The 11,265-nt window shown below is 47.4% G+C and overlaps 4 protein-coding genes across 4 annotated transcripts; 3 read left to right on the top strand and 1 right to left on the bottom strand.

Annotated features, from left to right (window-relative positions):
* Positions 1-214: 214 nt before the first annotated feature.
* Positions 215-1,542, top strand: N7471_005120 (uncharacterized protein; the record flags this gene model as incomplete). Its single annotated transcript, XM_057277839.1, has 2 exons — positions 215-600; positions 656-1,542. 2 exons carry the CDS (start codon positions 215-217, stop codon positions 1,137-1,139), a joined length of 870 nt encoding a protein of 289 aa, XP_057137449.1. The 3' UTR covers positions 1,140-1,542.
* A 2,444-nt stretch (positions 1,543-3,986) lies between these two features.
* Positions 3,987-7,358, top strand: N7471_005119 (ankyrin repeat domain-containing protein; the record flags this gene model as incomplete). The annotated part of the gene is made up of 2 exons (XM_057277838.1): positions 3,987-5,239; positions 5,294-7,358. 2 exons carry the CDS (start codon positions 3,987-3,989, stop codon positions 7,356-7,358), a joined length of 3,318 nt encoding a protein of 1,105 aa, XP_057137448.1.
* Positions 7,359-8,594: 1,236 nt separating this feature from the next.
* N7471_005118 (uncharacterized protein) lies at positions 8,595-9,812 on the top strand (the record flags this gene model as incomplete). Its single annotated transcript, XM_057277837.1, has 3 exons — positions 8,595-8,813; positions 8,869-9,356; positions 9,416-9,812. 3 exons carry the CDS (start codon positions 8,595-8,597, stop codon positions 9,810-9,812), a joined length of 1,104 nt encoding a protein of 367 aa, XP_057137447.1.
* Positions 9,813-10,077: 265 nt separating this feature from the next.
* On the bottom strand, positions 10,078-10,924 carry N7471_005117 (aegerolysin family protein). Its single transcript, XM_057277836.1, has 2 exons — positions 10,605-10,924; positions 10,078-10,556 (listed from the first exon to the last, which is right to left on the bottom strand). Exons 1-2 carry the CDS (start codon positions 10,703-10,705, stop codon positions 10,244-10,246), a joined length of 414 nt encoding a protein of 137 aa, XP_057137446.1. The 5' UTR covers positions 10,706-10,924; the 3' UTR covers positions 10,078-10,243.
* Positions 10,925-11,265: the final 341 nt, after the last annotated feature.

Here is an 11,265-nt window from a genome sequence, read left to right as displayed (position 1 = left end):
GTACATATGTATGCAAAGAAGCAAGTGATCAGTATAGGTGCATTCCGAACCTTAGAAGTTACTGCGGAAGATCGAGGGTCGTGCGCGCAGGTCAGCCGCACCATGATGTATAGGGCCCCCACAAGTCATCTGTCTGACATACGTAAGTACATAAAATCCATTTCGTGTTCCTATTCTTGATGTGACAGGATTTCCTTGACGTAGTCGCATCACCATGGCAGACCCATACAACGCTTACAACTCACACTCAACTACGCCGGGCGGGGTTGGCTACTATCCCCCAGAGGATCAGCCTCAGTACCCGGCATATGGCCACCAGGAGCCATACGCAAACCAAGAGCCATACCATAACCCCGGATCAGAGCAATACAACCCCGGATCAGAGCAATACAACCCCGGACCGGAGCCTTACCAGCCTAGTCTAAACACAAGCCAGGCCTATGCTCCACAGCAAAGTTCATACCACCTTGCGCCCGAGCCATATGGATCCTCCACGGAGAGAAGCTATACGCCGGCAGGGCAGCCAGACTACCTCGGGCCAGTGACTCCGACAGGATATCAGCATGCGCAAGACAGAATCCCCGGGAACGCAGGATACTAGTAAGTGGGGGATACATGCCCAGCTGTGAGAACCAACACTAACACTGAGCCCTAGCAACGACCATCCCGCCGACCAACCACGGTACACACCCTCCGCAAGTCCCCACCCTCCCGCCGTCCATGTATCAGAGCCAGAAGATTCACAGCGCAGTGGCGAACAGCGCTCCGATACAGACACCGACACTAACCGGGGTATGGACCGTGGGCTCGGGGGTTCGCTCGCTGGCGGCGTGGCGGGCTATTACCTCGGTCATAAGAAGGAACATGGCTTGCTGGGTGCGATTGGTGGTGCCCTACTTGGGAACTTCATAGAGGACAAAGTGAAGGATCACAAGAGACATGACGATGATAGTGAACATGAGCATGGACATGATCACAGTGATCATCATCGCCGTCACCGCCACCATCACCACCACCACCATGATCATCGGAGCCATTCGGGGCACAGTAGTCATAGCAGACATAGCGGTCATAGCGGGCACTCTCATAGTTCTCATCACACCAGCCATTCGAGGCACCGCCATGAGGATGAATACTGAGCGGATCTCGACTTCGGACAGTGTTCTTTTGCCTACGGTTTCTTCTGTTCCCCTCTTTCTTTTATCGTGCTGCAATTCTAGCCTTTGCCATGGAATATAGGTTGTGTGCTTCCGGGTTACATGCTTCCCTTTGTTTGAGACTTGGTATCAGTTTAGAGACAGCATTCTTATCTTGATGGATTTCTTTTGATGATTTTCTTTTTGTCTCGAGGAGTCTCTGGTTGATGGGCACCTTGTATACTTTCCCACGAAGACTCCATTTCGACAATTACGAATGGATCCAGACTTTCCTGATAGTTGACTATCTTTTACTGAATTTGATGATTATGCGTAATGAGGGAATGAACATTTGATTATGTTCACTTGCAAACGAAATACCTAGGGCGATTAAACCATATTCCAGTCTTCATGGTTACGACCTTATAATCTTACCGGTCAGCTGGAGGTGATGAGAGTTTCGATTCACGGTCACTTGGTTCAATATGTATATCTAGGAGGTTCCTTGAACTCGACGTGATAACCTGTAGATGTCCCTTGATCTCTTAGGCGTACGACACAGTTCTCCCATATAGTATCGTCTACACCAGCCTCATACCCTGTCCCTTTTAATGCTGGATTTGCTCTCTTCTCTTTCGTTTGGTGGTATCTTTTCTGGTGGTGAGAACAGTCATAGGCGTGCCAGAGAGTCCACGTCTTTAATCTTCATCCAATTCCTCAGTCTCGGGTGCGGAGACACGCCGAGAGACTGGTTTCCGGGGCTGCTGGCGTGGAGGCATTTGGCGACTTCAATCCTCAGATTGAGTAACTTCTTACGCCTGTGTTCAACCGGTAGTAAGGACCCCAGTTACTCGGCTTTCGCGGCTTCGGGTTGAACTTATCTAGATACTCAGCCACTTTCTCGAGTAATTCTATAGCCTTCCGAATCTTTGCCTTTACTTGGTCCCTGTTTGGCGCAGAGTTATTGTGTGCGCTCAATGGGCGTTGTAGGTCGGGCCCGCTATGAAGGACGATGAGCAATAATTCCGTAAGGCCAGTTGCGGCCAACCTGTATCTCGATTCCATCGCGAGCAAGCACGCGATTTTCCTTGACTCCTACCATTCCAGGGGTAGCAGGAGGATGGGCAGCCTCAAGGGAAATTATTCACTGATCCAGTTCTTTCTCTTGAACAGGATCAAGAATTTTGCCAGAAACGGTGGGAGGACCGGGGCTGAGGATTCGTCTGCAAAGCAGCTGGTACGGAATGTCAATTCCCGGGCCAATACTGCGGTTTTTTTGCTTTGTCACGCTAATGGTATGCCTTCACGGCATTTCCAATGCAACTTGTCTCTCAATGGAGAATTTAACCATGGTGGTGAGGGAGGAGGTTAAAATGGAGAAAAGTATTCGACAATATAGACAGCCCTGTAGGATAATGTCTGCTGGCTGGGGCATTTCCTATCTGAGCTGCCGCCACCTTTATGAGGGCGCTCAGGCTCAGGATCACTGAGTAGTTGTTAGCACGGACTCAGACTCATCCTCGGTGTAGTCACATCAATGATGACTAGTTCACTGCATGCTCACCTGGGTAGTGCGTGATCAGTGAGTGCTTAGTGCGTGCTCCCGAGCTTTGAGAACTCACACCAGGGGAACTTGCCTGCCTCTTAGTAGGGTGCGTTGGTCAATGCTTAGGGTTGCCCTCCCGGGCTGCCCCCGGGGCCCTAGTTTTCCCTTATATAAACACGGGTTTGTCTTGAAATGTAATTACCTAGTTATATCCATGGATGGTATCTTTAATTGGATCATCCCTTTTTGGTACCTAGGTAGTTTCAAACAACACCACAACGCTAATTGACGGTAAATAGGCTGTCGAAAATGGCTACACTGGACCTCGATTTACCTAAGCTCCCTTCTTACTAACTAGTTAGTTAACTAAAACTTTTGTCATCACAGCATCACGTGTGCTTAAATATCCATGGATACTATTGATCACTGCATGTGAGCACCTGGGCACTCAGGACTGCTTAGTTATCAGCTCAGCTCACCCTTCGCTTACCTACATCCATGGATAGGTAAGTATCCATGGATGCTCAGGGCAAAGGTGTGCTTAGTGTCCTAAAGCGTGCCAACGCGGGGCGCGAGCGAAAGTACCCCTCGCGCGCCACAAAGCATTTCGCTGGTTCGAATGCATTGAATCTTGATTCTATTAATCCTCGACTTCGCAGCATCAACACAGTCTAGAATATGTCCCACTATTCCTTTTCTGTTGAAAGGTCGGTACAAGGATGGTCTCTAGGCAACGAATGTGTTGCTATGAATCATGGTCAGTGCTATATTTTCCCAGCCGAACTGTTTGGCCTAAATGTGGCTTCTCTTCTTTCGGGATATCTTCGGACCAAAAAACATCACCTAGAGGGCAAGGGTAAATTAGCAAAGGTAAATTATTCCACAAACACTCGTAGAACCGCAGACAGTTTCGTGGTTCACTAAACACTGTAATTTGACAACACTTTGTCCAGACCTAGAAATAGATTCAAGACATACTATGGCGAAAATATCGCTACTCGAGGCATACTGATCTAGAAGGATAGTAGGGAAGACTTAGGGGGTGGTAGGGTATTAGGAAATGCACGGCCCTCAGGTTGGGTAGGAGCCAGGATGAAGTCGAACCCCTACACGGGAAGAAGAAGGACCTATCATGCGCACTCTGCCAGGTCCCGTGGAGCTCTACAGCAAGATAAATACAGGGACCCCCTTAACGGTAGACCATGGCACAATTCACTTTACATATGTCCAGATCAAGGTGCTCTTGGAGGTCGGCCTAAAGGAAACGAGCCACGCACTTGTCTACGGCCATTTGCCATCGCAACATGGCTGAACCGCTCTCTATTGTGACGGGAGCAGTGGCGCTAGTCACTGCTGCCATTGGGACCTCGCAGTCCTTGATTAAGGGCTACTCGTACTGGAGCGAATGGGACAAAAATGCAACTGAGACGAAAAAGACGTTCGAACTCCACCTAGCCGTTTTCCAGCAGTTTGCTTCTTTCTTGGAGTCGCGGAAATTCCAACCCAAAGAGGATGACTTAGTAAATCTCATGTCCGACGCCGTTAAAAGAAGTCAACACACCCTCGGTGAGCTTCAGAAAAAACTAAATACAATGATGAAGGTCTGCGACAGCGACACCAAAGAATCTGTCAGAGCTACCGTGCGCCGATATGCCTCTCGATTTGTTTTTCAACTCGGCCCCAAGACTTGGTCAAACCTCTTGGATGACGTGGAGAGAAAATATGTGCCTCTAAAGCAAGCGCTTGACGTTCTAAGTTACAATCTTCAAGGGCTACACTACAGCAGCAGCCAGGAGGCTAAGTTACGTGATTTGTTTGGAACTCCTGACTTTGATTCTATTTACATCACTGCGCGGAGCAAACACCATGGACAAACAGGACAGTGGTTTATCAATGACAAGCTCTTTGTTCGTTGGCTAGAGAAGGGCCCTTCCTTTCTTTGGGCACGTGGATTTATAGGATGTGGCAAGACACACATGTGTGCTACTGCTATTGATCATTTGCAAAATCATCACCTGCGACAGAGCAAGTACCATGAGCTCAAGACAGGAGTTGCCTTTTTCTTCTTCTTCAATCAATCACCGCAGCAGGATGACTGTGGTATGCTACGCTCTCTACTGTGGCAACTCTCTGACAAGTTGAATGATGGACACACCCAGCTTACAGAGCTTTATGCTTCGAAGCAAAATCTAACAAGGGATGTGCTCGGCAATTGTCTTCATGCCATTATGGAAGAATTTTCGAAAATCTTCATTCTGATCGATGGTTTGGATGAAATCACTGCCGAGGAAACGACAGGCGTACTATCTACCATCGAAATGATTCGGAAGTGGAACCTACCTTGTCTTCACCTTCTAGTCACAAGTCGTGATTTCTTGAACATTCGTAATTCATTGAAGCCTCGGCAAGATGAGGTAGTGATCATGAAAAATGCTGCAATTCAGCAGGACATTGCGAACTATATTGGGCACCGACTTGAAACCCATCCGATCCTCAAGAAATACAAAGAACGCCACGGTGAGATTCAGGATCTCATTTCAGAACGTGCCCAAAGCGCGTAAGTACTACTGGGGCATTAAGTTTGAAGACTACTAAGCCATCTTGTCTCTAGATTTAAGTATGCTGACTGCTTGTTTGATCATATTGGTCAGGCTGCAAGTTTATCTCAATTAAACACATTGCTTTCCTCGTTGCCTGGCTCTCTAGATGATGCATACGAGGGTATTCTGAGCAAAATTCCCAAGGCAGGAGCGAATGATGCAGGGCGTATCTTGAGGATTCTTTGCCTCTCAAATCGACCCCTGACTGTGAATGAGCTGACTCACGCACTTGCAGTGGATCTTGGTCAAAATCCACGTCTTAATATTGAGCAGCGACTAGTAGACATTGATACTATCCACTTCATGTTTGGCTGTTTGGTCGAACTTACCTGGAAAAAAGGTCTATTCGCTCAAGGGTATATTATAATCCAAGTAGCTCACCTCTCTGTGCGAGAGTACCTGGAGTCAGAAAAAATCCGCCGGCAACCAAAGGTATCTATGTTTGCGATAGAGCATAATTCTGCGCATATGGAGATTGCGCAAACATGTCTTCTCTATATTTTGGACCCTAAGATTTCTCAGAGAGAACAAAGCCAGGTTACGCTCATGGAGTTTCCATTTGCTTCATACGCTGCCAAGGAATGGCTCTACCACTACACAAGTTCCGACCCTCCAAGATCTGGCGTCAAGAAACTAGTGGTCGAGCTTTTTATGGACCGGGGCGGTTGCTTCGATACTTGGATTCAACTTCGTGATCTGGGCCACCCATGGAAGAGAGCTACAGCCATCGCGGGTGCTACAGATAACCATACAACACCTTTGTACCATGCGTGTTTGTTAGGGCTTGCCGAGATTGCAGCCGAGCTGGTCACGTTCTACGATGTGAACGCTCCTGGCGGACGGTATGGGAACGCATTACAAGCAGCGATATCACAAGGCCACATCGATGTTGTGTGCACTCTCCTAGACGGAAGCCCTGATGTTGACATTGGGGAAAAGATTTCGAGCACAGAACAGGCAATCTTACCTGAGCGGCAGGAGACAGAGAAACAGATGTTGCCAAACACAAACAATTCTATCAATGTCAATGCCCATGGTGGAGAATATGGCACTTCTCTAATTGCAGCATCCTACAATGGCAACAGAGAGCTAGTATCGATGCTGCTACGCAAGGGGTCGAAGATCAACGACCAAGTTGGTCAGTACGGCAATGCTCTGATTGCAGCATCTAGTGCGGGCCACAGCAAAATAGTGCAGACATTACTGGACAAAAGTGCAAGCATCAATTCCCGCGGTGGAATATTCGGCAATGCCTTCTACGCTGCCTCATTTGGTGGACATACAAACGTCCTGCAGGTTCTTCTAAAGTCTGGAGCCGACATCAATGCCGAAGATGGTCAATTCGGCACTGCCCTCGGCAGTGCTTCTCTTGGAGGCCATATGGCAGCAGTGCAGATACTGGTCGATCATGGTGCCGATGTCAATGCCTCCAGTGGAAGACTTGGTAGTGCACTCCAGGCTGCCTCCCTTGTGGGCCATATTGAGCTGGTTAAATACTTGCTTGATAAAGGGGCCGATGTCAACGCTTCTGGTGGAAGATTTGGCAACGCTCTTCAGGCCGCATCATTTGGCACTCGTGAATCTATGGCAGAAGGTGTGCAACAGATAGTAAGGGCTATGCTTTCACAGGGTGTGCCAGTTCTTCCGCAGAATAGCAATGCACTACAGGTTGCTTCCTTCGATGCATACCTTTGGGATGAGACGATGCTCAAAAGAATAAGCGAGGCTGTGCTATCAATGTTCCCTAAGGATCTTTCTGCTGTGGATTCTGGAATGCGCAATCCGCTTCTAGATGCATTTCTTATAGACCGTGGGGCATTGGTGCGGCTGTTGCTAAAGGAAGGCGCCGATGTCAATGCCCCTGGTGGAGAATATGGCTCTGCACTCCAGGCCGCATCATCCCAGGGCCTTGGAACGGTGGTAAAAATACTACTAGAAGCCGATGCAGATGTTCAAGCTTCAGGTGGTCTTCATGGTAGCGCTCTTGAGCTGGCATCTAACCAAAACCATGAAGGAGTAGTGAAGATGCTTCAAGAGGCCACTAGTAGCCTGTTGCCTACAGGGTCCCACTCTTGATTCATATGGTCTGTGATTTGTCACTTCAACCCGCTGAAAGCCGGTCATTATAGAACAAGGAATTATAACAATATGGCGAGCTACATTATTCACATTAGACGAACATGATCGGTCATAGAGAGAGCTTTATAATTGGCTTCTAGCCATGATCTATATATAACTTTCTAAGTGCTATATAGTTAAAGGCTAGTTACCGTCAACGTTATTACATAAAAAGCTTCAAATATTGTTGATACAACATAGATGTTAAGTACTAATAGATTGGCGTAGTGATTAAGCATATTTCGTATACAGCATACACTGACTGAATATGTTGCCAACATGCTGGGGCGTGCATATACTCCCAATATTGTTAAAAAAGATTTTCAAGCTGCGGAACTATGATTCATACCGAACCACGCTTGAATCAGGTCCTCATGGTGCCGTCCATTCTGCCATTGGGGGAGACAGGTCCTCCGCGACATCACCGAATGGTAAGACTCAACCTTGACAATTTCCCAACAATTACTCCCCACTGGCTTTACTTTTCCATATTCAGACCCGATTTTCTTCCTGCACCATACACAAATAGATCGTCTCTGGTGGCTTTGGCAGCAAGAAATACCATCTAACCGCACCTATGGCTACAGCGGTATCGGACTCAGGATAATTCCGACTGTAAAACCCCGCCGGCAGCCATCTTGAAGGATCTTCTTCCGATGCTTGGGATGGCAAAGGACCTCCCCGTCATATGGGGCGCGTGATAAGTCCTAGCGGAGCTATCAAGAGAGATCAATACGGCTGTATTGGCTATCAACGAGAGACTTGGGGGAAAGTGAGAGAGAGGGAGAGGGAGCAAACTATCTCTACAGTCCTGGACTACATTAGGACTGGCCCCATCAAGCAAGTTCTCTTCTGAAAATCCCCTTCTTTCTTGTTTGTAGCTATTTTCAGTTCCTTCCAGACCGACTCATGTGACCTCGGTAGTCTAGTTATAGGAGTAGCAGAATAACATCATCCTTACTAGTCACCATCTCATCGTAACACAGTGCCCAGGTTTTCTGCTTTTCTATGCCTGGGTAGGATGAACTATTAATATATGTAGATCAGGTATCGTTGTGCAAGGGGCGAGCTAAATATCTCCACCGTAAATGCGGGGACCGTATATGTACTAGCGCATAGGCCCAGAGGAAACACTCGTATGAACACCCATCTTTTAAATCTTTCACAACCTTCACCCAAAAAAAGGCATACAATATGGCAAATACAAATGAGCGGGATCACACACGGGATAAAATTGCACAGCAACTCTCCCCCACTCCCTTCGCATGCTCCTCGCTCACGCGCCTCTCTGGAGGCACAGCCAACTTTGTCTATCGAGGCACACTTACCTCAACTGGACAATCGATCATCATCAAGCACACCAAAGATCACTCGGCCTCTAACCCAGATTTTAAAATCGATGTCACGAGATGCGTTAGTTGTACTCCATTGAATGATCCTACTTCGGACTATACTGATATCAAATTAGCACTTCGAGGAAGCCATTCTTCAAGCTCTCGATGGCCTAGCAATGTATACAAGTGACAAAATAGCCGTCAAGACACCGCGCTTATTAGACTTTAATCGGGAAACAGACACCCAGGTGTTGGAAGATCTTCCAAATTCAATCGACCTAAAGAACTTCCTTCTCTCAGAGGTTTCTCATGACTTGTCCGAATCCTCAGGGCGAGCCCTGGGCAGCGCCCTTGGATCCTGGCTGAGATTGTTTCACCATTGGGCGGCCGAGGAACAGCAAATGGAATCTAGGAAAGTTCTTGGCGAGAACAAAGTCATGAAAGATTTGAAGTTCTGGGTGAACTATACTTTGCTGATGAACACTATTGAAAATTTCCCCGGTATCCTAGAGCAGGATCGTGATATTTTCGAGAAAATTCGTGACCTCGCTGCAGCAGAGCTTGAGCGACAGGACCATGATAATGGATATGGAATTATTCACGGTGACTTCTGGACTGGAAAGTATGCTCTCTTGGATCTAGACTCCATGAACTGACCCAGGTTACTGACGTAATTTTTAGTGTTCTTCTTCCAAACGTTCCTCTCACTGATGAATCTGAGACGACTATGTTCATTGTTGATTGGGAACTGTCGCAGGTTGGAAGCCGAGCATTAGACTTGGGCCAGATGATTGCTGAGCTGTACGAAACAAAGCTGTTCAAGAATGTGGACGGTGGAGTGTGGATTATTCAAGGGTTCTTGGAGGGATATGGGACCCTCAGCGATGAAATGGCATTCCGCACTGTGATCCATGTTGGTGTGCACCTGATTTCCATGGGAAGTAGAGTCCCTGGATGGGGCACTCAAAAGCAAATTGAGGAGGTGGTGAAGTTGGGAAGAGATTTGATCGTCCACGGCTGGAGGAAAGATAAGGCCTGGTTTGTGGAAGGCACTCTTAGCTGCCTGTTCAAGGGTTAATTCTTTCCAGGGCTATATTGGTATACTACATAATCTATTTACAAAATGGTCAGATAGGACTTAGAGCCCAAGCCAACCCAAATCCAGCTACTATACAACTGGTTCCTCGTGTTCGGCATCATGAAGTCCTCTTCCCAGAAAATGCTGTGTATCTCGATGGGTAGCTCTTTAAAACTGCTTCGCTGCTCCATAAAATACATACGTAAAAAATACATATATAAATTGCTTAAGTATTGGAATTGGAATTGGGAACGGAGAACGGCACTGATTTTCGAAATTTTGCATTGTTTTTGGTATTTTTGGGTTTGTTTACGGTATTGAGAATACATCCAACTTTCCCCGCCAAATATTGCCACTTATGCTCCACGGACCGCAACGCTTTTCGCTCTCCAACGCCCAAGTAGGGAGTTGGTGCAGCCTGTGGAGCGCAATTATCTCTTCTTCTCCTCGACGTCGACAAAGACATGTCCCAAGGGACCAGCCTCAGCACTCCATCCTCCATGCTGGATGGTGTACTTGTCGCTCTTGTCCAACACCTCAACCAAGTTGGCGTACTCTCCACCACGGTTTTCCCAGTGGAGCTCGCAAATCTTGTCATTGTCATGAAATAAGTCCAGGCGGCCCTCACTACCGCGACGGCTGCTAGCACCGATCTCGCCAACGCCATCAGGGGAGATCTTGATCTCGTCGATCTCCTCTTCAGTGAGCGACTTGCGGCGGTCGTTGGGGTCGGCAAACTCGCCGCTGCCAGATGTTAGTAGAGATCTGGTAAATCCCTGGAATCATAAATACCCTTCAATGACAGTGTTCTGCACTAGGATCTCCCCATCTTTGATGTGGTCCCGAATGTGGAACGAGACCCACTGAGAATTGTACTTGTCCATATTGTCCATAGTGGAAATCTGTGAAGTAATTGCGATAATTGAATAATTGTATGTATAATTGTATGTAGAATTGAAACTCCTGGAATGCAATTCAGAAATGTCAACTCTTTAAATAGTTTATATATTACCCCAGAATGCGGGGAATGCTTGTGGTGATGTAATTCATTCTACATTCGTCGACAGGTTGTCCACGAGTGGTACGACCGCCGACACCTGCGGGCACCATTGTCCAATGACCTACCCGAACCAGAGAACCTTCCTGGTCTTTGCGGGGTTTACGTGCCTATCAACTCGTCTCATTGCATTATTTGAGGCCGCGTGATTTGAGTAGTGCGGAGTGGCATGATAATTGGGCAATGGAACGCAAGACATTTCTGGTTTAAATTTACATGACTGACCTGAGGGGTCGTACCATGATCGAATAACTCGAAGACAATAAGGATAGCAAGACAACATGACTGTAACTAGATAAGAGGGATGGGACCACCGAATCTCTCAGGTCAATTGGAATGAAACACGATAATTTTAAGGTAGATCGAATACAAACGCCAACTAATCTGTGCGATGAG

The sequence above is a fragment of the Penicillium samsonianum genome (genome assembly GCF_028829775.1).
Source record: "Penicillium samsonianum strain IBT 33392 chromosome Unknown utg000003l_segment0_segment0, whole genome shotgun sequence".
In the NCBI taxonomy this organism is placed as follows: Eukaryota; Fungi; Ascomycota; class Eurotiomycetes; order Eurotiales; family Aspergillaceae; genus Penicillium; species Penicillium samsonianum.
Note: the sequence above shows the minus strand (reverse complement) of the source record. Positions and strands in the feature narration are given on the sequence as shown.